Genomic DNA, 25,674 nt, shown 5'->3' with positions numbered 1-25,674 from the left:
TGTAGCTTTCACTTATCAGGTTGTTTGTTTTTTTTTGTAGTAGCTACTGTAGTCCTTCAATACTGTTTTTATAAGCAGAGGTATTATACACCCAAAGCTACTCTCAGTTCTGGCAGGGAATACATTTCATCCCCATCTGCATCAAATTCCTTAAAGTTCTGTGAATCATGTACTGTAGACCTAACCAGATTTTGCAGGTCTTCATATGATAGCTTGCCATCAGTGCCATGGTTGGTAGTCCTGAATAAATCCTGAAGATCTGCAAGAAAAAACAGCTTCAGAAAGCACACAAAAAAATCCTTCCTGATTTTTAGCATTTCATCCACAGCAGCTTGTTACAGCAGGCATACAACATACACTATAGGATCTGCAATAAACACTTGGGTAGATAAGGGCCAGTTCATACATAATAATCTGTTTAATAAACTATGGTATATTATGAGTAGAATTACTGTCATACTCCCAACTCTCTTTCCTTATATGCCAGCACTGACACTTCTATTGTGGCTTGTTTAAACCACAATTGCCTGTGTGTGACTAGGCATTGCATTTTGTGTATTACATTTGATTTTATGTGTTATCATGAATGTATCAGCATTTATATATCTATAGTTCATGTTAGATTTTAGGTGAATGGGTTCCTGTAGTATGAATGATGTTGGGCTCCAGCAAGGGCCATGAGCTATGGCATATTAGTGATCGCAGAAATCATGCCATAAGCACTTCTGAAAACTGGGTGAAGAGGCCCTTATAGCGTGAGATCAGCAACTGCCGTGTCAGCACTTACAGCATCCTGTAGAACTACAGCTCGAAATAGCCATTGTAACATCCTGTGGAAGAACAAGTAGGCATGTGATCAACTCACCCCACAGCACTGCACCCTCAGCAATTAGACAGTCTCTTGGCTTGTGAGTCAAAGGCTAAATGTTTGTGAAATAATACAGCAACTATGAGCCAATGGCCAAACAGTTGGTGAAGTAATGCAGTGACTGTGGACTAATGAACATAAAAGTAGGCATGGGAAGAGGGCAGATCTGAGTTACCATAACATCAAGGAGGTGCACACCTGGAGCCCCCATAATCTCTGGAGCAAAGCTGCACTGAGCAGGGTTGGCCTACCACTGTAGTGAGTGATGAATATGATTGGATAGGGACCAATTTTCATTTATATATGATATCCAGTATCTGTGATTTGAAGTGCAACTTCTGTATATGCTATTAGTACAATCAGTAAAGCAATATAAAGGTAGAAGAGCTCTTGTGTGTAGCCTTATTACTCCAATTCTTTTTAGATCCCAGGTCTGATTGGAACTGGTCACCCTATACAGTATCAGACAGATTTAGTCGCACCTGTTACATCCGAACTAGAAACTGTAGTTTCCTTTTATCTTACTAACCAGAAACAGATCCTGTTTCATATCCAGGTTAGTAAGCAGCGATTAAACCCATTTCCTAGTTCAAATGCAACAGGAAACTGATTTAACAAACCATCATTTAAGTGCCAATGCTGCACAGAAGGGACGGAGGGGACGGGTGAGAATGAGGCACAATACTCATTCTCAACATTTGAACTGCCCCAAAGGCAATAATAATCTGTGGACATTCAACAAACAAAAACAGCATTACAAATGTGGGGATGTTTATTGCTAAATGTCAGTAAAACATATCCCAACAAACTGAACCAGCGACCACTGATTGTTTGCTTCAAAGTATGCACAGTTAACTGTGATTTTGCCAAATATATCCACTCTCTATTGCTTTTACAAAGATTCACCCATGTTTAGATTCTTAGTTCCCCTTCTTCTGAACACTTAGGACCAGACAACATATGATGATAGACACAATACTTGCAGTGGCACGAATCTAAATAGCAGCTGCTGGGTGTGTGTGTACGTACTGATCAAGAATGGCACAGGGGGGTTAATTTTTTTTTCTGCCTGTGCCACCTTTCAGATGAGAATTCCACTCCATCTGAAAACTACTATTTGTCATGGAATGGAATCCCTCCCAAAGCTACTATTTGTCATGGAATGGAATCCCTCCCAAAGCTACTATTTGTCATGGAATGGAATCCCTCCCATGACAAATAGTAGCTGGGGGGGGGGTGTGTCAGGACCATGGTGTAGGAGGATTAAATGTATCTCTCGACGGTCCCAATTCTGTTGGGTCCAACCCCACGCAGCAGCTGCTATTTATACTGTTTGTTTTTTTTAACATCTGCACAACTACAAGTGTCACATGCACTTAAGCGTTCATTCCCATCGTCAATTTGTCCTTCCGAACTTCATTTGCTGGACTTTTGTTTGTAAAGATAAACAGCTGACACTTATTAACTCAACTGTGTTAGGTTCCTAATTGGGCGAACTGTTATTTCTATTATATTAGAAAAAAGAGTTTATTCATTTCCAACAAAAGCAAATGGAGTTACCTTCTATGTTGGATATTCCAGGTAACGACAAGCCTCTTGGGTGTCTACTCCCCTCAAAACCGTTGCCAACTGATCTTGAAGAAAGCCTTGGAAGTTTTGTAGGCTTCGATGTGATGCTCTGGAGTTTTCCTACCATCAAATAATTTTACAGTAGTTATAGCTTTCTCTATTGTTAGTATTAAAATGGCTGGAAAATGTATGCTTGAAAGGGGACTACATTTAGATGGTATACAGCCGAACAGGGTACTTTTAATACAGTAACAAGCCAGAGATCTCATTAATGGAAAATTGTGTGCATGCATGTTAGTCGGACACGACTGAACAACATCAACAAAATGTTTTAACACTTTCATATATAGTAACTTTGAAGAATTTTGTGGCTTTCCCCTTTTGAATATGGGAAAGTAAAGGCCTAATTTTTCTGTACTTGCTGCTTTTTGTGTAAAGGAAAAAGCACAGTTTGTGCATATCCCTCCTTAACCGATATAGTATGCATGTATCCATGCCACAGTACAACCTCAAATTAAAATATATATTTAAACTGACAATTTGTTGGTGGCTTAAAAGAGACCAAAGCTACCAATTGTTTTTTCCATCAGATAAAAATGTAAAAATCAGCTCCAAATTAACAAATGGCCCAGTGTTGGAATATCAACAATTTTCATTTGAACAGCTTTGACATTCAAATAAGCCAGCTGTCCCCAACCTGGTACCCTGCAGATGTTTGGAATACACCTTCCAGGATTCCTGACCACTGGCCATGCTGGCTGGGGCCAATGGAAGTTGAAATCCAAAGCATCCGGAGGGTGATAGCTGGCTTATTTGAACATTCAAAGCTGTTCAAATGAATATTGACAAATGGCCCCATGTTACAATATAAACAATTTGGAACTGATTTTTACAAGTTCAAATTGCTTCTGTTAAGAATATATCTCTAATAATAAAGTCTTGTCCTTCTTGGGTATGCACTTACGTTTGCAGGCTCCTTGACTGTTACGTCTCTCCATGAAGGATGAACCCTAAAAGGCTTAGGTCAGAACCTCTAAACTAAAGCCAGCTGCCAAACATGTTCTCATGCCTTCTGGCAGCACATTTGCCAAAAAAGGGTAATTATAGTGCAAACAATTCAGTGTTTAAGTTAATAGCTAAAAAGTAATGTAGCAAAAGTGAAAGTATCACAGGGCAGTATCCAATGCTGTTGCTCCAGTTACACAATTGATGTAGTGCTAGCGTAAGAAACCTCTAGTACAACACCAATCGTGTGAGCTGGTACAACAGGTTTCTCCAGAAAACCCATCATGCCAACTTACACTATTGGCATAGCACTAGAGGTCCCTTACGCTAGCGCTACATCAACTGCATAAGCGGAGTGACAGTGTTAAGATACTGCCCACAGTAATCTAGTATAGCAAGTGAAACTACAGTTTTATGGAATACTCACCTTTCTTCGGTGCTTCAGATCGGTCACTTTCTGGCTTGCCTGACAGAGCATTGATCAGTTGTAGTTTCTCTCTTAGTTTGGATACCTGAGACTCTCCATTTTCTGTTTTCTGTACAACACCAACAGACAAAAGTCACTAAAGAAGCTCTACTTCTTTCACTCTAAGTTGCAGTGATAAACACTTAAGATACTAAGGGAGCAATCCTATGGCCGCTAGACAGTGGCTAGACGGCCATAGGATATGGTGTTTTCTGGGAACCGACCTCAGAACCTGAACTCCAAGGTCGGTTCCTGAAGAACTGACCTCCCTGCACTTCTGTGCAGCCCTGGAAGCAGCACGGAACAGCCCTGTCCTCTGCACTCACAAGAGGAGTGTGGAGCGGACGGAAAGGGGCATGGGTGTTCTGGGGCGGGGACAGCGTAGCTGCCTGCACAACACGTCGAAAAAGCAGGGCAGAAGGAGGGCAGGATCCCCTCCATGCTTCTCCTGCCCTGCTTTGGATAGGCGGTCAACTCCGAGTTTGGAGGCGGCCGCCTATCTTGATAGGATTGCGCCCTAAATTTCAAAAACCCAAACTCAAACTAGATAGGCTCATCTTATCTCCCAGATATTACTCATTTAATGTTTCTTGTCCTACAGGAATACTGTGATTACTAGGAGTTTGGCCGGTTATAGTGGATACTATACACTAATCTACTGTATAGATTAACTATACATAAAGGAGATCTCACCAGAAAACCGAAGAAGCGTCAAAATCCACTACAACTTAAGATTTCCTTTGAGAAGATACTTTTGTTTCAGGTACCTACACACAGAGTTCTACTTTGGTTTAAGTGTTGAATAGACTGCATGAAAGCTATTACCTGCAGTACTTTTGGTATTACACATGTCTCTGAGCTAAGTTTATCAGTCCATAAGTGGTATAACTGCATATAAATGCCTATTTGATTTTGTTGCAAGGTATTTTCCTACATTCCTCAAGACTAGAGTATATTTTCTTTCTTCACAGGTTCTGTTAACAAATTCTAGTGTTTTCCTAGTCTCTCCAAACAAGTGTTTTCCTATTAATATACAGATTGGGGGATTAACTGGATTACACTTATGGTTAAAACCTGCTTTAATTCCCAATATTACCTGAGGGTACTTTGGAAGGCAACGTATGAACTGCAGTATTTCTGCATCATGAGAAAAAATATTTTCCTCAGGTATGGAAAGCTGACATGTTTAAAGAAATCTTTCAAGGACATTTTGGTTTGTAAACGTCCCTCCTTTAGGGTACAATCCTAGGCAGATAGGCGCCCGCCTCCGAACTCGGAGGCGACTGCCTATCCCATGCAGGGCAGTAGAAGCACAGAGGGGATCCTTCCCTCCACACTTCTCCTGCCCTGCATTTGTGGCTAGACAGCCGATTTCATCCGTCTAGCTGCGGGAGAAGGATGTGTCGTACTGGCATGTCTGTCCTCCCCGCCCCGGAATGCCCTGTTTTGGCTGCTCTGCACTCCTCTTGTGAGAGTGGAGCATGGGGCTGTTCTGCGCCGCCAGGGGGAAGGTCAGTTCCTGGAAAACCAGATATCCTATGGCCATCTAGCCGCTGACTAGCAGCCATAGGATTGCTCCCTCCAGGGCTTTTTCTTCAAGATATTACAGTTATAATAGATTGTGTCTAAGATGTATAAAATCAGATGCAAGCTGAAGTGATGTTTTAAATGTCTTACCATAAATTTGATGTTTTATAGTATGTTTAATGTATTAATAAAAACATTAATCACAGCACAGAGACTTTCAAGCCTAGACAGTATCATCCGGGCTCAATTCAACCAACTTTATTTAGCATGCCTTCCATATCAATCATCTATTTTGACTTGTCTCAATATTAAAAATTATGAGAGGCTTAACTGATGCTGGAAATGCAAAAATGCTTTAATTTCCCAAAGGCAGAGAGAGAAGTCATTGCATCATACTTTAAGTGTGCCCACCAGAACCCAAGGTGGATGAAGGGGCAAGACTATACAGATCAGGGCAGGCTTGATTCCTAAGTTGCTTGGGTCACCATTGGAGCAGGGTTAGCACCTGCTACAATTGAGACTCCAAGGTTCTTCTTAATTTTCTCTCATGTAAGTGAGGAGTGGCATTTCACTCCTATGGAAAAAAAATGAAGCGGTAACCTTAGGCATACTGCTGTGCAAAAGCAAAACCTATCCAGTATCCACTGAGATGGGGTAACTTAGTCTTTGCTGACGGGGATCCGGTGAAGGGTGTGTGCGTGCGCACATAGACACAGACATGTAAAATGTGTCTTTTATAAGATCACTGCAACATACAATTCATCCTTATATACACACACCTTCCTTTCATACTGAAAGACATTTATTAGTTTTAATCAATAGCTAACGAGAGGCCTATGCTGCTCTGTACTGCTTTATTAAGACCCTGGTACCACCTCCTTCACTGATTAAATGCTATATAGTGCAAAGGATATTAGTAATACAAAACACAGTCAGATTCACTGTAGCATAAGTTTTCATGGACTGGAGTCATCTCAAGAATTGGCAGATCATATCTACCAATTAAGAACACCACTTATCTATTAGCCTTAAAGATTATAGAATACTTTTTCCTACAACAGACAAGTAGGCGTAAAACAAAACAGTTATTACTTGCCTATTAAATGCCTCTATAATAACTTGTAAACATGAGCATATTCAAATAGGAGCAGTTTTTTAATGTAGCATTTGCTACACTGATAGAGAACTGTGAAAAGGTACTTTCTACTCCAACCAACTCCATTCAGGTAGTACTTAGTAGGAACATTTTAAACTGTCATTGCCTTTTATTATCAATTTATATACATTGTCCTAAGGATACCCTTAACAAATCCTTATCATTAGCTAGGAATTTCTCTCTAGAGCGCCCCATGTAACTTGCTTCCACGGGCAAGCTTGTGGGATTTCCAGTACATGCAGCTATTCTGAAAAGTTGCATATAGATTATATTCTATAGAAATGTGAATCCAACTGTTCTGTGTATCTCCCCAGATGAGTTTGTTATCTTGGCCCCTATCCTTTGAGGGTAAATTAGGAAAAGCACATTAAAAAAATGGAGAGCAGTCAGCATAGTGACCAAAACATTGTAGAACTTTTCAAGGGTGTTTGTTTTTTAAAAACACCAATTCTGGTTTCCCTAGAATTACCTCCATATTTTGTACTTTTTCAGTAGTAGTTTCATTCCTTTGTTTGTTTTCTACATTTGCTGAGGTAGTTAAGTTACCCACCTGCAAGAGACAGAACAGAGTGCAGTGCACGTTCGTGGTTTCTGAAATATTGTTTGCTGTTTCAAAGGTAACACACATCTGAGAGAAACCCTATTAAGACTGATCACATAGACATTAACATGCAGTTATATGCACCACCAGAAAGTTGTGGGGATCCAGTATGCTTTAGTCTCAGGATCCAAGTCTTTATTATGTTGATGCCAATGATTCAATCTTGCCAATAAGACAAGAGCTTTTACTAGCCTGCCTACTACATATGCCATCTTAGTTACTTGTGGCACATGAGCTATTGAAATAAAGAGAACCAATACTTTAAATTTACAAAGCCTCTTTGTGTTGCCTCCTTGAAGCAATACATTCTCTTAGCTATCCCCACCTCTCCTGATCTTCAAGCGACGAAGGAAAGCTCATCACCTATGTAAGAGAGCAATGAACCACTCTCCAAGGTAAGAGTGATAAGTGGAAATGTGAACTGTTGATGATGCAGCAGCCTTGCTGAAGTTGTGGTCAGTGCATAGATGGGATACCTCCTGGGAACCGAACAGAAGAATTGTGCGATACACATGGGTTACATAGTAGATATTCAGTTATTCATATAGGCAAAATTATATCCAACTTCGTTAGTTGAGATTTCTAATGCTCTAAATATTTAGAGGATATGGTAAACTAGCATGCTCAAGACATGTCCTGTTTCTCTGCTCTTCTCCAAAGACAAGCTCTCCATTAAATTTCTCCACAGTTTAATTTTTTTTTAGAAAAAAATTATCCTTATGCCTAGTGGGCAAACAAGTTATCACAGTCCACAAAAACTGTACTAGCCAATGAAAAATCCAAGATGGATGAGAACCACGGTGAAATAGGAAATATCACTGAAGCAACAATATATCCAGTGACAGATCGAATTGTTGTAGAAGTTCATTAATTGAATGCAAAGGTTGTGATAGAATAACTCAGGTAACAAGAGAATGGCCTCTTTCATTATATATTTTTACTGTATAGAATTTTACACACCACAACAGATTCAGCTTGGCCATCTTTTTGAAACTGTGACTTTTCTTTATGTCAGTTCACCCACTATCTAAAATGCACCAGATATGCTTTGCAAAGATTCATTTCTAAAACACGCACAGTTGCTGAATACTTACCACACCGAGGGTCAGGTTCTCCCTCTTTTCCAGTTTATTCACAACCATCATATGATTTTCTAATGAAGTAACTCTCCAGCTTAGATTGCTGACTGTGGAATCCATACTGAAAAGTTTTAAATCATTCAGTTTCTGGTACAACATTAGGGTAGAGTTTACCTCTTCTATAGAGGTATGCAGATACTGGTTATCCTGTTTAACACACAAACAACTTAATTATATTACTCGACTATGGAAGAGTGAAACAGTAATAACTAAGAATTAGCACAGACACTTAGTGCAACTATCTTTATGTTTTTATTATTCTACGTACATTTCACTACCTTGATGGTTGTATTCAGAGTTCAGTCCCTCTGAATTCAATACAACATACTGCCATGTGTCATGAAACTGCAACCTCAGTAATACTTAGAATTACCTGACTTCTTAAAGAAGGCTCATGTTAACTACTTTGATACCTGAAAGTGAGGTTTCAACAATTACACTAATCCAGTTTGCGCGTTTTAACAACCCATGGGTTCAAACTCTGGGTTATTCATCTGCCAACAACTCTGAGCTCCAGGTTCGGATGTCATGATAAACAACCCAGGAACAAAGCATCCCTGGGTTGTTTATCACAGTGAGAACAGGTGGGCAGCGGGACCAGCACTCACATTCCCGGTCATCTTCTCAACAACTGATTGTTAGCCATGGGTTGTTACGAAGAGCAAACTGGACCATTCTTTCAAAAGTAGATGGGTGATAATCACAGGCAAATCACATACACAGCTCTTTCAGCACAAGCCACTTTCAGAAAAATTCCAAGGCTAGGAAATTATTAGGTGGTTTGAATGCCATTATATTTTTCTGGATTGGATTGCTACTTCTGTGCTGCCCTGGGAAAATACTTTTCTGAAGTATGGCGTATACATTTAATAAATAAATTGCATGTATCTATGTGTCAGAAGGCAGTTTGACAAGGGTGTGTGGCCACTTACTACCCTTTAATGAATTTACTCAACCAGGTGGAGTGGTTAGCTAAGAAGTCAGGAGAACTATTTCAAGAACTGCCATGTACTTGGCTGTTTTAATATAAAAGACTTATTTCAAGAAATGGCATGTTTCCTTATTTAAATTTCAAAATGATTCCTGACTCTCCTTCCCTTATTGCTGCATCTACTCTGATACTACAGGTTGAACACATTAAAAGCAGTATTTAGCCTGAAGCTAAATTACGAAGCAGGACACTACAAAAATCTTCTGCATTTATGCTTCATTAACTAAGAAGGACAAGACTGTAAAGCATTCTTAGTTCAGATGTATACTGAAATACTGATATGCGAAGCCTCTCACAAGCAAACAAGACGCACCTGTTTACAACTATCCATCAGATTCTTCTCACTGCTTTGAGGAATAGGAGAGGAGGAAAAGGAAGGTGGTTGCTTTCCACTAACATCTTCTACGTGTTCACTCTGACCAGTTACAAATTAAGAATTCATAAAATATTAAAACTAGGAAGATAATTACAGTCAAACAGAATTTGAGATACACAAGCACTTTGATTCTTCATGTCAGGTTATTTAAATGCCTCAAATAAGTTAAAGCACAAGAATGGAGCGGTAGCTCAGAAGAAAGCGCTGCCATGAAACACCGGAAACATGTGGTGCTCCTTCAGCATGCACTTACATGCTTGTTACAATGAAGGTGAAATCTCCTTGCCTTGTTTGATTTTAGTACTAGCATTAAAAGCTTCCTTGTACATAACAAAGGGAGCATATGAAAGAGAAAGCAGATCAGAAAACTCCCAAATGTCTGGACATACAATTGCCTAAAAACTGGATGTTAAGATTAATAATTCTCCACCCCCCACCCCCATGACTGATATCTATACATTTGGTAATAGTGTCTAAGAATGCTTTCCCAGACATGGCAATGTTTGACAAATATTAAAGAGTTCTGAACAGTTTCCAGTTTAAAAATAAACTACAAAATATCAATTTTCATAAAACTCTCCATTTAAACGCTCCATTCATTTTTGTGAACCGCTCAGAGAGCTTCAACTATTGGGTGGTATAGAAATGAAGTAAATAAATAAAATTGAAAGGACTGAAAATCAGGCCATTCTTATTTTCATATTGTACAGCAAATGTGCAATTCATGCTGCTTGGACTTCCCAAACAATGCACTACTGTCAAATCTGTATGCATCCTTACCATCTCACTTTGGAGTGTTTCTATAGTTTTCTTATGTTCTTCAATTGCTGTCTGCATAGTCTCAACATCATGGTGAACACTGGTTACAGTGCTACCTATAGTAGCAACACTCTGGAAAAAATAATTGATAATAATCTTGTAGTATTGTACACACATTGGTAAATTAAAAACTTGACAGTCAATTGTGTTTATTCCAAAGAGTAGCTATTTTGCTGTAGTGAAACACTAACTAGCACTGTGGCATCTTAAATTTATTGTGGCAAGGGCTTCTGTAGGCAATAGTCTATTTTATCAGATGTGCTGTTAACCAGTGCTAGGCACCCATGAGAGTTGATGAATACAAAGACAGTCAGATCTGCAGAATACGAGATCCACAAGTCACCCAGGACTGCTTCAAGTGGCATTTTTCCTACAAAGATATCACTTTAGTGTAAGCAAACAGCACATACGCTACACACCCACAATCATATAACAAGCCTACACGTGAATTATTTTGCCACACAACTAAGTTGGGAAACCACAGCCAATTATATCTTCATTCTACATGCAAGAGGAGATGTGCTGAGTTAAACAGATTTCCTACATGCAAGAGACATCCTGATGGCCACATAAGAAGTAGCTTTTAGTGATGCAAACTTCCCAATGACATCAACTCAACTAGGAAAATAGGTAGACACTTTGTAGACTGGATTATAAGCCCTCCTCATCTGATTTTGCTCCATTTCCTTCAATACCATTAAAAATACAGTTCCAAGAAGAGCAAGTTACGGGCTGTAGATGTTTACAGCAATTTTACCCAAAGAAAATAGCATGAAAGGCTTTTTAACTGAGAAAGCAAAATATACTGAGACGACCTTCCTAGAAACATTTCAGATAACATTTTAAGGAATAAAAATAGAACTACTAAACTCCTAGAAACAGGGCTTCTCCATACTTGTGTACTGCAAGCAGAATGAAAAGCTGGTTTCCAAGCAGACCAGCATAATGCCACCTTGGTTGTAGTCCTACTTCCACTGCCATGTAACCTCATGTAATGAGGGGGAGAATGATATCAAATACATCAAACATGTGTACTTTAGCTACCAAATTCCGACACTGTGAAATGTGATTGACCCCAGAACTACTGACCTCAACCTACATACATCCCACAAGTGATTTATGCCACTGGTGGAAGGAAACATTTTTCAAGGTCTATTCCTATTAAATGGAAAACAGGGAGTGCTATCCTATTCTGCCTGTGTCGTCACAGGAGCAACTGGTTGGGCAAAGCAGCTTTTGTGCTTCTAAAAATAACACCAGAAATGGGCGGAAACATTTGTTTCTGGATTGGGACAGGTCAGCGGAGCTCAAAGAATGGAGCTCCGTTGACCTGCCCCAATCCAGAAAGAAGTGTTATCATTCATTTCTAGGGTTATTTTTAGAAGCAAGAAAGTGCTGTTGCACAAGCGGCCGCTCCTGCAAGCGCAATGAAACAATTGTGGTGGTGTGGCCCCACTGGATACTGCCCAGGATTTCAAGTTTTAGCAATTACATACTTATAAATTTCTCAGTATGTTTTGGAATAAGGCTGAAGAGAAGGGTAAAAATGCTTTAAATAAAATAAATGAATCACTTCAGTAACATATAGCACACAAAATTATAACTGTACATGAATAAAAGATGCTAAACGTAGTACATACTTTCTGAAGCTCTTCTACTGTAACAGGAAGATTAATCAAATCAGAAGCAGATTTAATGTTTGCTTTGAGATGATTTACCGCCAACATCAACAAAGATATCTGAAAACACAAAGGAAACAAGTGTGTTAACGGAAAGATGACTTATTTTATTCTCTCTCTCAGCAGAGATTTCAGATAACTAATTTAAACATATATGAGACAGCATCTACAGTCAGGGCCAGAAATACTGGAACAAGGATAACTGTTTTGGCAGTTGGCCTCTGTACATCACCACATTGAAGTTGAAAGGAAACACACCCAGATGGGAGCAAAGTCAGGACTTCCAGCTGTAATTCAAGGGGTTTGACAAAAGTGTGGCACTAACCATTCAGGAAGGACAGCGACTGGCATACACACACACCCATTGTTGTTGGCTCATAAGAAATGGAACAAACCAACATCATTTCAAATTTAAGGATCGCCTTTAATACCTGGATGAAAATCCTTTGCTGTCAATGACTGCCTGAAGCCTGGAACCCATGGACATGACCAAATGCTGAGTTTCCTCCCTCAAGATGCTTTGCCAGGCCTTTACTGCAGCTGCCCTCAGCTGCTGCTTGCTTGTGGGTCTTTCTTGCCTTCAGTCTTGTCTTCAGTAAGTGAAAAGCATGCCTATTGGGTTGAGATCAGGTGACTGACTTGGCCATTGAAAAACATCCCACTTCTTTGCCTGGAGAAACTCTTGGATAGCCTTTGCTGTATGTTTTGGGTCATTATCCATCTGCAATATGAAGCGGCGTCCTATCAGTTTGGCAGCATTCGGCTGAATCTGAGGAGAAAGTATAGCCCTATACACTTCAGAATTCATCCTGCTGCTTTTATCAGCAGCCAGGTCATCAGTACACACCAGTGACCCGGTTCCATTGGCAGCCATACATGCCCATGCCATAACACTGCCTCTACCATGTTTGACAGGTGAGGTGGTATGCTTTGGATCATGAGCTGTTCCTTTCCTTCTCCATACTTTTCTCTTCCCATCATTCTGGCACAAGTTAGTCTTGGTTTCATCAGTCCAAAGAATCTTATTCCAGAACTGGGCAGGCTTTTTTAGGTGTTTGCTGGCAAAGGCTAATCTGGCCTTTCGGTTCTTGAGTGTTACCAGTGGTTTGCACCTTGTTGTGAAGCCTCTGTATTTACATTCATAAAGCCGTCTCTTGACTGTAGATATTGACAATGACATGCCTACCTCCGCAAGAGCGTTCTTGACCTGGCTAGATGTTGTGAAAGGGTTCCTCTTCACCATGAGCAGAATTCTGCTTATCCTTGTTCCAATATTTCTGGCCCTGAGTGTAATAGCGAAGAGACTCTAGAAGAAACACCAGTTAAGCATCCTTACTCTGACTGTTCCAAGTATGTTTCTTCCTTGTGAAATGTTTACCAACTGATCATACAGCTATGACAGTAAATTGCTCAGTCTACTGGTGCATCAGTAGTCAGATTATATCAATCAATTGCTACCAGTGAAGCCTCCCAACTCTTTTAAATTAAGGATCATTAACAGCTCTATCACTGTGGAAATGGGGGAAACAAGGTAATATTTTCAAACCATGGAAATGCATTAAACAGGCGAAAATTCAACAGGTGCGCTCCCCTCCCCAATGTGCTGTTTTTAGTGACACTGAACTTCTTAAGAATGTGGGCAACCCTAACATGTTCACTTCTGATACCTTTCCTTCTGACCTCAGCAAGCAAGAAGGGAACTACAAGCACCATTGAAAAGCTTTGCTGCAGTAGATATTTAAGGGTCAAATGGCATGCTTCCTCAGAGACAAGTCATTACAGTTGCCTAAACTGCAATTTGTTAGGGATGCAAGATGTAGTCGGTTTCTTCTGCACCAAAGAGGATTTCCTGCCAATTTAACAGAAAAGCTGAGAACAGAGCGGAGCCTCTTTGATGTGCATATCACTATGCGGGCTAGCAGATTAGCAGCCATCCTTCAATTTGCCAAAAATGTAATTTCAGTGGCCTTTCTCTGGGTACCCCACTGAATGAGGTCAGGCAGGTGGCTACTAAGGATGGGTTTCTCAGTGGTTTCACCCTGGTTGTGGAATGCCCTCCCTAGAGAGGCTTGCCTGATGCCTACGTTTTAGTCTTTTCAGTGCCAGGAGAAGGCCTTTTCATTTTCCCAGGCTTTTTAGTCCTTCAGTTTTAAAAATTAGTGCATTGTTAGATCTTTGTACTGCTGTGGCTCTTGCTCTGGTTTTACTCTGCTTTAAACTTAAGCTTTTTATGTTATGTTTTATTATGTTATTGTATTCTATAGTTTTGGAGTTTTGTTTTGTGAGCTGCCCAGAGAACTTCGGCTATTGGGAGGTATAGAAATGTAATAAATAAATTAAAAATGGCTTTTGCTTCCAATTTGTACCAAAGCCAGAAAAACTTACTATAGCTCTCTTAACAATATGAACCACAGGTACCTGATACTGATAGTGTCCGACTAACATCATCTGCACAGTACACTCAGTATATATGGTAACTGAGACATATGTTACATTGGGTTCAATGGGGTCTACTCCCAGGTAAGTGGGTATAGGTCATAAGCTTCAGTCTTTTAAACCTAGGCATTCTACACTATAGATGCAATTTGAATTTGCCTACGCTTAAGCCATTTGGCCTCTGCTTGATATTATTTATTTCGTCATTACGAAAAAATATTCAAGATGAACTTCCTTCTACCACAGGGGTAACATGCAGACCCACATGCATCTCCCCTGCCTTATGTGCAGCCCATGCTGCCACTGAATATGCTTCTGTGACAGTGGCAAAACCATTGATGGTTTGCTGCTGAATTTTGGCAGCAAACCACAACAGTGCCCTAAAAAGGGCAAATCTAGCTTTAAAGGTTTGGTTTATTTGGCCTTCTTAGAATACTGCTGAGCTTTGCCTCTGAAATTCAATGGCAAGCCACTGACTGTTTTGATGCTGTAGCCAAAATTTGGCAGGGGGCTGAAATTGGTCCCCTGAGCCTCTGAAATTGCCCACCCCTTCTACAAGAATGTAGCTTGCTTGTTAATTGGAAATTTGTTCTTAAAAGCACAGTACAATATCCTCAAAAAACACCTTCACTGAAAATTTGCAATAAGCAAATATTTACATCTAATCAATTGCTCTTTTAAATGTCAGACTCAATGAAAATAAAACAGTTGACAAACCTATTGTTTATGCAAGTTACTTAGTTACCATTTAATAAAATAAACACCTGCCAGCAATCACATCTTGAGATAACATTTTTAGGAGGAATACACTGTTGTTACTTAAGAAAGCAGTATTAGGTCCTTACATCTGGTGTCTGATGTAATAGCACTAAAACCTGCCAGTTTGCTATCACAGAAAACATGTCCAGTTTCATAAGCTGCTGAAAGGCAGTCATACTAATTTTACAGCTACCTACTCCAGATGAACTGGTTTGATAAGGATACAGGAGGACTATTAAGGCAATCTTCTGAATTGTTTTAATTAGTTATTTGCAAGCCCAATTCACTGGAATGATATTGCAGAACCTCTTTCAGCACATTCTGGTAGAAAAGGTTGACATTTATCTGGAATCAATGAGTACTACAGGTTCCACATATTAATGTAAGCACAAAGAGATAGATGAGAAAGGAAGCACTTCCACATCCCATTTACTCATCTTGTAGTCCTAGACTACAGTAATACAAACAACCCTGGGGAAGCATCAAGCTTGTGTGGAGATAGGGCCAAGTGCATTGCTTCACCTTGCACTCTTCCTTCAGAAAGCCCAATCTGGGATGGAAGCATCAAGAAAAGAAAGATACTGACTATTCTGTGGGGACAGGTGCACTCACTGGAATGTGACACATGGACTAAGAGTATGGTTAACTGCAATTGCACAGTGCTTTTAGTATTAGGTCTTAAAATGCCAATTAGTAAAATGCCAATTAGGGTCTTCTGTTCTTCAGCAGAATACATGCTGTTAATATTAATAGCAACTGACTGAACTATTACAGTACATATCTAAAGTGGTTTCTAGTACAACATTCCTTGAACAGATGCTCATTTGCTTTACCTGTTTGCTTATTTCAGTGATGTTTACCCATATTTTGTTTAACCCCATATCTCCATTCTCTATCTTTTCCAATTCCTTTTGTTTATTAAGCAGATCTTCAGTCAATCTGGGGATTTCTTGGAATGAGATTTTTTGATTAGACTCCACTACAACACAAAAACAAAAGCAACAGTTATCTACTAATACTAAGATCTGGAAACACATGTAGAACCTCTTTCACACACAGGTGCATCTATACTATTTTTATGACTTGAACCTGAATTACATGAAAGTTCCACTGACTTTAACTGAATTTCCATACTATGCATTTAGGAATTAGCAGTAGATTAGATAAAGTTTCACATGACAGAATGTCTTAAAATTGCAGATAGCAATTCAGAATAAGCTGCATTAAATACGCAGCTTACTCATTTCAAGGAAATACAAGTAATCTAATGACCTCATAATCATCAGAATTATTTTATTGAACAGACTACAAGATACTAAGGTTGACGTTAGTAATCTGTGTGGAATTTAATCTTTGCTCAATCATTGTTATGTCCTTATGACTTCAACTATGTCATATGCCCGAGTTATAAAACAAGGAGATAAAGAATATCTAAGCTAATTGCACATGTACATTAAATGTATACCGTTCTATGTCATAAACAATAAGGAAATAGCAAATTCACCACTTTCAAGGATATCTAACAAACAAGTCAAGTCATCTAGATTTCCAGTGAGAATGGATGTTACTGAACAAAATCTAAACATCAAGGGTAGTGTCCAACAGGGGCCTGTACACACACGGCCAGCCCCGATCTGCGCATGGCCACGATATAACGCTTCTAAGGGCAAGCCCAACACAAACAAGAACGCTGGTTTCTGGAAGGGGCAGATTGTGCCCCTTCCAGAAATGAATGTTTTTGTTCTTGTTGGGGCTTGCATCTGGAAGCACTATATCGTGGCCACACCTGGACTGGCCTGCATGCATGGACTGGGGACTGATGGGGCTGGGTGCGTGCACACAGCCCCTATTAGATACCCCAAGTATAATAAAACTGCTATCACAATCAAGAGTACAAGAAACATGGTAAGATTTTCCCTCCAAGTTTCAAATACGTTTCCCAGTGGTCTCTCATATTTACTCTTCATACCACATGACTCAGTAGCAGTGCCATTAAACCTACATTCTCCTAACCCACAATTGTTTACGTTAAGATAACTGGCTCTGCATTTAACAGACATTTAGGAACTAGAAATTTAGTTTTATTTTAAAAGTATGTTTATGGTATATAATGAAATAAATTTGAATTCTAAATGTCCGCCAAGCTTTATAAGATGGGTATTTTTTAAAACTCCTGAAGTATATGAAAGCTCTTTTAAATGCATTTCTACATTTTTCTATTTTATTACATTCACTTTTCAGTTCCATGGCTTCCTTGTCTCCAATACTGACAAAAATAGCCCAGGAATGCAGCAGTAGCTCAGATTAACATTGAAGGAAATAGTTTTTCATGTAAAGACAGCTCATTAGCAGGCATTAAAGTAATCTATTTGAACAGTGAATAGTGCTCTGAAGATTAAGCTCTACTATCACAGCTGATAGGTGACCTGAAAGTGTCATAATCAAAACAAAACATTATTTCAACTAGTGCACAGGTTTAGTGATTCCCCACCCCCAAAGTATATGACACCAATTAACTGTGAAATCCTCTCTTAGAGAGAGCTGGTTCAGCAATCAGCAGCACAAATGCTTCACTATATGTCTTCCTCAATTCTAAAAACAAGGCATCAGGACCAATGATGGCACAAGTATAAAACAATATAAAGTACATGATATCAAAAAGGCAAATAATAACTGTGATTATGATCAAGAATGGATTGGATCCAAAGATGGACAGAGTGGAACTCTACAAACAGGATGATCTTATGGGCAGAAGGGGAAAGGTGATTTGACGATTGCCCCTCGCTACTGCAACACCTGAAAATCTGCTCTGGAAGCTGAGGGGCTCTCCAGAACAATGTGTGAAGTGGCACTGGGGGCTGCAGAGGGGAGGAGGCGGCATTGGTAAAGATTGCCATTCCACCCGTTCTTCACACAGGTTCCCCTCTGCCAATGGAAGGAGGTTTCCCTCCATTTACAGAGGGAAACTCTGAATCCAACAATATTTACATGTATGCCATCGCTGATAACACATTGCAAACAAGTTGCCAGAAGTGTGTTTTGCAGTTGATCACCAAGAAAACCTTGGTTACATCTGAGCCTGTCTCAAGTTTCCTAACTATAAAACTGAATTGGGACTTTGCTTCTATCTTTCATAGCCATAATTTGTTTCAAAACCTTTGAGGAAAGCCTGTTCCTCCTAAGGATTTCCCCTCACTTTAGCCTCCCTTGGAATTTCTACGTAACAATTTATTTAGGAAGCAATCCTATGGTTCCAGGAACCGTAGGAAATTTTGTGCGTCCCCCGCCCACCCACCCCAAAGCCATAGACACTGCTACAACTTTGGGAGGGGGACTCTAAAATCCAATCCTTTCCTCCCTGCGGTGCCTGCTTTCTGAGGTTGTAAAAGCAGTGTCGGAGGACCTCATGGAAGTCAAAAAGGGGGTGTTCCGGTGGGTGGGAGGGGAGAGGCCAGGATAACAAAAATCCTATGGCCTCTCCAGCCCCAGCACTGCCCTTGGCAGCACATCTCCTCTAGACAGGCTCAGAGGCCTTTCTACAGGAAAAAGAAAAAAGGAGGATGAAGAGGCAAACGTCACTCCTTCCATTCTGCTGGCAGCAGCACAGCAGGACACTGTATACTTGGAAGCCTCGAAGTTCAGAAATGTCCTTCTAAGGGAGCACAACCCATTTTATTTATTAATTTATTAAATGTCTTAATCACCTATCTGGCCAGTCACCTGGCCACTCCGGGCGATATACAACAATATAACAGTTTAAAACAATAAAATTTCACATTAAAACATCGTATTTCTAAAAATACCTTAGAAATGCCTGCCTGAACAACTACGTTTTTAATGTGTAGTGGAAGCTCATTAAAGAGGGGGCATGGCGGAGTTCTCTAGGGAGGGAGTTCCACACAGTGGGGGCCACCACAGAAAAGGCCCTTTCCCTCGTCCTCACCAACCTAGCTGTCCTGGCTGATGGGACAGAGAGAAGGCCATCCGAGGCTGATCTTGTTGAGTGGCCTGTCTGGTGTTGCTGGAGGCGCTCCTTGAGATAGGCTGGGCCAGAACCATATAGGCTTTTAAAGGTCAAAACCAACACCTTGAATTTGGCCCAGAAAACAACTGCTAACTAGTGCAACTCCTTCAGCACCGGAGCGATGTGATCACGTCGGCAGCTGCCTTTAATCAGGCGAGCCGCTGCGTTCTGTACCAGCTGCAGCTTCCGAACCGTCTTCAAGGGTAACCCCACATAGAGCGCATTACAGTAGTCTAGATGAGAGGAGACCAGGGCATGTACTACCGATGGGAGCAGATGGTCGGGAAGGAAGGGGCGCAGCTGCCATATCAGATGGAGTTGGTACAGTGCTGTCCAGCTCACAGCTGACACCTGAGCCTCCATGGACAGCTGGGAGTCCAAAATGACCCCCGGGCTGCGGACCTGGTCTTTCAAGGGAAGCCGTACCCCATTCAACATCAGGTCAACATCCCCCAAGTTCCTCTTGTCTCCCACCAAAAGTATCTCGGTCTTGTCAGGGTTCAGCTTATTCCTCCCCATCCAGCCACTCAGCGTCTCCAGACATTTGGACAGGGACTCTACGGCCAACCTTGGTGAAGATTTGAACAAGAGGTAGAGCTGCGTGTCATCCGCATATTGATGATACCGCACCCCAAGCCTCCTGATGATAGCCCCCAGCAGCTTCACATAGATGTTAAATAGCATTGGGGAGAGGATGGAACCCTGTGGCACCCCATAAGTGAGTGGCCACAGGTCCGAAACCTCCTCTCCCAGTGCTACCTTCCGGTACCTGCCGGAGAGGAAGAACCGGAACCACTGTAATATGGAGTCTCCAATGCCCAACCCCTCCAGGTGGTCCAGGAGGATACCGTGGTCAATGGTATCAAAAGCCGTTGGGAGATCAGGGAGGAAGGAGCATTCACCCCTATCCAAAGCCCTCCTCATATCATCCACTAAGGCGACCAAGGCCGTTTCATAGGATTGTGCCCCTAATTTATTATGTAAGTTTGTATTCCGTCCTTCAATTACAGTTATTAGGTCAACAAACCAACATGGATCTTTGCATGTTCATCAAATGAGAGAGGGAGATAAAGAATTAAAATATGCAGTACTGATTATACATACATGACCATGAACTGGTTCAACAGTGATGTCCACAAATGGAATTTTCAGGATACTTTAGCAACTGATTTTTTCCAAAATATTCCTGACTGCTTGGAAAACTTCAAAACATTTACTAATGCCTGCAGAAATCATATTACCCCATATATATCCCAAAAGCTTCCTCCTTTTAAAAATGACTTGTTTTTCTTATGGTCATGCATTTCAAGCTATTTGTTTATAGTAGAGGAGAACACATCAGTTAGATGTGAAATAACTGTAGCCTTAGCTCATCTACAGATGACCATTTGTCATCATGTTTTCTTCTAAAACTGTATTCCTTGCTTACAAAAGATGTATAAGATCCCAAACATTAGAGGTCATGAACTTGTGACTTCGCACTGCAGCTCATGCTAGTTAAAGACAAGTTTCAGTATATACCATTTTTAAATCATTATAAATATATTCTATATTTCCACAGTGTCTCCACTAGCTGTTTCGCTAGTGGAATGTACCGCTAGCGCAACAGGAACTAGCAGTTCTTCAAATCAACACAGAAAGTAGCATAAACACTTATTTCCAGATGGGGCAGGTCTGTGGAGCTCCCTTCTATAAGTGTTGCTGCTTATTTCCAGTTTTTTCAGGAACTGCTAGTTCCTGTTGTGCTAGTGGTCAATTTTGCTAGCATGGGGGCAGGATAGGATACTTCACAAAGAGTGCAAATACTTGAGATCAGTACTTACTGGTTCGAAACCTTTCTTTTAATCCATCCAGGTCTTCCTTGAGAGCAACCTGCATCCACACCAAGCCAACACACGCTACCACACAAGCAGCCAGAATGACAAAAGCACATAATGGGTAGCAAAGCTTGCAGCATCGCAGGTAATCACCCCTAAATTAAAAAAAAAAAATGATTCTCTTTTTGCCGAGTTACATCTTAAGTATCACACTAAACTGGCACTTAAATACTGAATGCAATATATTATGCTCTTGCCGTAACACATGCATTTGCAAAATGAATCTTGGAAATATTTCACAACTGTACTTAATGCACAACGGCTAAACAAATAAAATACATGTCACTGTATGTATTCAACCATTAGTATTAACCTAAATCCTTTAAACACTTGGGACTACCAAAAAATGCAATAATCAAATCATGTAAACAAGTGAAAATACCTCAAGTAGTTTTTAAAAATAATGTTCATCAAAAACACATTGACCATCTTATTACATGTTAAACCACCATGAACAGGTAACAAAAACTCAACCATGTTGGCAACATCATTTTTAGCTTTCCAACTGTCAACAAAATATTTCTCAGAAAAGTAATTTTTACTTTATTATGTCATTTTCTAAAAAGGCGTTTAACAACTTTACACTACCACAGGTTTCTATTATTAATCCTTAACTGCAGGAATTCTATTAATTATTCAGCATCTAACATTCAGAATTTTTACTGAAATACTAATTACTGAATTTTTTAAAAAAACAGCAGCTATGAAATACTTCCTCGAGCATCTCAAACAACATTGAGAAGATCACTGCCTGATAATATAGGGATTATCGCCTTGATCCCAGAAGGGCAATGTGTTTGCAGAAGAAGGGAAGAGAGTATGTTTATAGCAAAGCACTGAATCATGATATCCCGCACTCAGGGTTGCATTCAGAGTTCTCAATGCTGGATTGGGCATTATAGGTGCAAGATCCATCTTATTCCAGTGTTTCTCATGGAAGAATGTGTATTTTGCATTAGAATTCAAGCTCTCTAAGACGACAAGAGGAAATATTGAAATTATTCAATTGGACTCGATGGCCTTGTTGGGGTTGGACTCGATGGCCTTGTAGGCCCCTTCCAACTCTACTATTCTATGATATATTTCTACATTAAGCCATTTATTCTTTTCAAAGCATTTCAAATTTAGGACACCCAATTCTCTACGGTTTATGCTCTTGCTAACTTTTTTTAAACGGTCCCAGTTCTTTTCATATCCCATGTAAAATTAAGGAATAATTTCTTCAAGGTTTTAAGTGTTTATGGAGTGATTTCGGTCAGTAGCATTTGCAATAATAAAATTCTGGCTAGCTCATTTGTTTAACAAGTAACATCCATTCAACCCAGGGAAGATTTAACTTTCCAGTTCTGAATTCATTTCTATACCTTTGATTAATAGACAACAGTAATGCACTACTAGATCTTAACCCTTAGTCCATCGACCCTTGATCCAAATAAAACATCTTCAAATGTTGTCTCCCCAGATCTAAGAGGGTTGACTGGCCAACATGGAAGAACTTGGTATGGTCTATAACTCACCTTCAATGCTACCCAACATTAAATATTTCAAAGACTTGCTTCAAAGAAAAACAGCATTGCTAATGTTATATCTAAACGCCTTTGATTCACTGCCAACTAGAAATCAGCCTAGGAACATCAATACTATAAATTTGCATCCATCAATGGCATGATGTGTCTAATGCCAGGACAGCAACATCTTATTTAGATGACTTCCATGGCTTATCTACTAATTATATGTCATATTACAGTCTTAGCTCTTTGTTAATATCAACAATTCACAACAGGGATATGTACATAAAACCAATTATGCTTGAAATATTCGAACTATTTTGGTTTTTAAGCATGGAAAAATGTCTCTTCCCCCCACTTCCCAGTTATTAGGTCTGTGTTCTTTGTTTTTTTACAAAAATGGAAGGGAAAAACCTTATTCCATAATTACTCATACTTACAAAACTAAATTTAGGAACCAATCTCATCAGGTATTCCTACTTCTAGAAACTAGCATGACCAGAATTTAGGGAGTTAGGTTTCACAACAAACTGCCTTTAAGGCATGTTAATGGCAATTTGACATGCCATTAAACAGAAAGTATACAAAAGAACACAGGAAAAGAATTAACCAGCTATGCAGGTATAAATGCCAATTAAAACCAGAATAAGACATATGCACAGTTACATGCACCTGCACAAGAAGTTATATTCCAAAGATTAAGTTTAGCATCGGTCCCTACCAAATGACAATATCCAGCTAGAAAGAATGGCATCAACACCTGCACTTGCATACTTAAGCTTAGTGCAAGAGCAACAGCAGGACAAGTTATACCAGAAACACACCCAATTTATTCATCTGGCAGAGAAGACTGACCTTCCCAGAACAAAACCCCACATTTGCATTACAAATCCGGACCCATTTCTCAGCACTGTCAACTCAACTCTAGCACCCACATGCTTTGAGTTTTCCATTTCCATCCCCAGTCACTAAATTTATTTAAATCCTCAAACCTGCCCTGGCCGTATCAATCTCACATCCACCCCAAACCCCACTTTCCTCCCAGCATCCATTCCTTTAGTCTCTTCTAAACCCATAGTCTTATATAAGCCATTCCGCATACAATTCGGATTCATCCCTTTATATCCCCCTAAGGGACATCCAACCTGGGGTTCCAACTCCCGCTTGGAACAAACTTCCAGCCCCACTCCTAAAACATCGTATTAAAACGAACTGTGCACCCAGGGCCCTACCAGCCTCCGCTCTACAGATCCTGTCGCTCTCAGCCTACCAGCCTCCGCGTCACCCCATGGACCACGCTCAGAGCCCCTTCCCCACCCATCCCCACCCCACCCCGAACCCCCAGCTCCCCCTCCCCTCTTCCCCGGGCCTCACTTAGAAAAGCGGGAGCGGGTGATCGGAAGCCCGAAGCCGTCCCCATAATCCGGGTCTGAAGAGGTGCTGCTGCTACTCTCGGCGGACTCGGTGCGGAGGAGCCGGTGGCCCGAGGCGGAGCCTTTCCTCGGGTGCCTCTTCTTGCGCCCGCCGCCTCCGCCGCTCCCACTTCCCCGGTCGCCGTTCCCGCCGCCCAGTCCGATGAGTGCGTTGAGCTCCTTGCGCTTCTTCATCCTCTTCTGCTGGGCCGGGGCAAGGCTCGGGGCAGCCGAGCTGCGCAACCCGGGAGGGGCTCCTAACTCCGGCCCCCGGCTCGCCAGCTTCAGCGACTCGGGGCTTCGCCGTCTGCCGTGGAGTCTCAGCGGCGTCGGCGCGGAACTCTCAGACGCCGCTGGAGCTGCTTCCTACCGGACGCTGCTCCCGCCATGGCAGCCGAGGGAACATCGCTTCCTCCTGCCCCTCAGCATCCGCCAGTCAATATGGGCCGCTGTCATTGGCTGGCAGCGCTAAGGCAGCTGGTTGGGCGGCTTTGCTCTTGCGTTTACGCCTAAGAGTATGAACCGCTCCTACTGGATAAGAGAACACTCCGCTCTCATTCATAGATTCATAGCCTTTCTCACTGGATAGCCAGGGGCTGGTGCGTCAGGGGACCCGACCATTCCAGTCCGCAGCGAGGACGTAGTTAAAGGGCCAGTATTCCAGTCAGAGAAATAGAATAAAATAGAGCGTTCCGCATCCCTAACTCCCGGTAAAGAAAACAAAGCAAGCCAGTGAGATTCATCATTAGAAACTCGTCGTTACATCTATTTTGAATTGGAAGTTAGAGTGCAAAACCAGCTCAACTAGACCGAAAGTGCCAATGAAGACCGAGATAATGTGACTCTAAACCGTTTCTGTCCCTACGGATTGAGCAAACCCTGGAACGGCTGTGAACAAATCAAGACTGAGCTACACTGAGCCTAAATTAGCTCGCTGGCGGACTACCTCGCCATCGGAGGTACTGAGGCCTTGGAACGGAATGGGCCGGAACCGCCATTTTATATTAAAAAAGCATGCCAAAAATAATGGCATGTGTTAGAAACGCTTGAGAACGATATTTTACGGCTAAACCCCTTACAATAGTGTGTTATTATTAACTCCATCAAGCCCAGAACACATCAGGAGCAGAACGGAATGGCCAGAACGGACACTTCCAAATGAGCGAAATCAACCAGACTCCCCAGTCACACATAACTCCACGTTGTTGTTCAGTCGTTCAGTCGTGTCCGACTCTTCGTGACCTCATGGACCAGTCCACGCCAGAGCTTCCTGTCGGCCGTCGCCACCCCCAGCTCCCCCAAGGTCGAGTCCGTCGCCTCCAGAATATCCTCCATCCATCTGGCCCTTGGTCGGCCCCTCTTCCTTTTGCCTTCCACTTTCCCCAGCATCAGTATCTTCTCCAGGGTATCCTGTCTTCTCATTATGCGGCCAAAGTACTTCAGTTTTGCCTTTAATATCCTT

The 25,674-nt window shown here is 41.1% G+C and overlaps 1 protein-coding gene across 4 annotated transcripts; it reads right to left on the bottom strand.

Annotated features, from left to right (window-relative positions):
* EFCAB14 (EF-hand calcium binding domain 14) lies at positions 1–24,643 on the bottom strand. 4 transcript variants are annotated; one of them, XM_084852595.1, is made up of 12 exons: positions 24,175–24,643; positions 21,239–21,387; positions 16,225–16,370; positions 12,158–12,256; positions 10,479–10,589; positions 9,636–9,737; positions 8,287–8,478; positions 7,061–7,141; positions 3,870–3,978; positions 2,429–2,557; positions 788–830; positions 1–259 (listed from the first exon to the last, which is right to left on the bottom strand). In XM_084852595.1, the coding sequence occupies exons 1-11, from the start codon at positions 24,405–24,407 to the stop codon at positions 802–804; spliced, it is 1,380 nt and encodes a 459-aa protein (XP_084708721.1). In that variant the 5' UTR covers positions 24,408–24,643; the 3' UTR covers positions 1–259; positions 788–801. The 4 variants fall into 4 exon arrangements, with proteins under 4 accessions (XP_084708721.1, XP_084708719.1, XP_084708722.1 ...); XM_084852593.1 differs by lacking the exon at positions 788–830; XM_084852596.1 differs by lacking the exon at positions 7,061–7,141.
* Positions 24,644–25,674: the final 1,031 nt, after the last annotated feature.

The sequence above is a fragment of the Heloderma suspectum genome, chromosome 4 (genome assembly GCF_057233095.1).
Source record: "Heloderma suspectum isolate Gila_16-S chromosome 4, 16-S_ref, whole genome shotgun sequence".
Taxonomy (NCBI): Eukaryota; Metazoa; Chordata; class Lepidosauria; order Squamata; family Helodermatidae; genus Heloderma; species Heloderma suspectum.
This window is presented reverse-complemented; position numbering and strand designations above follow the sequence as displayed.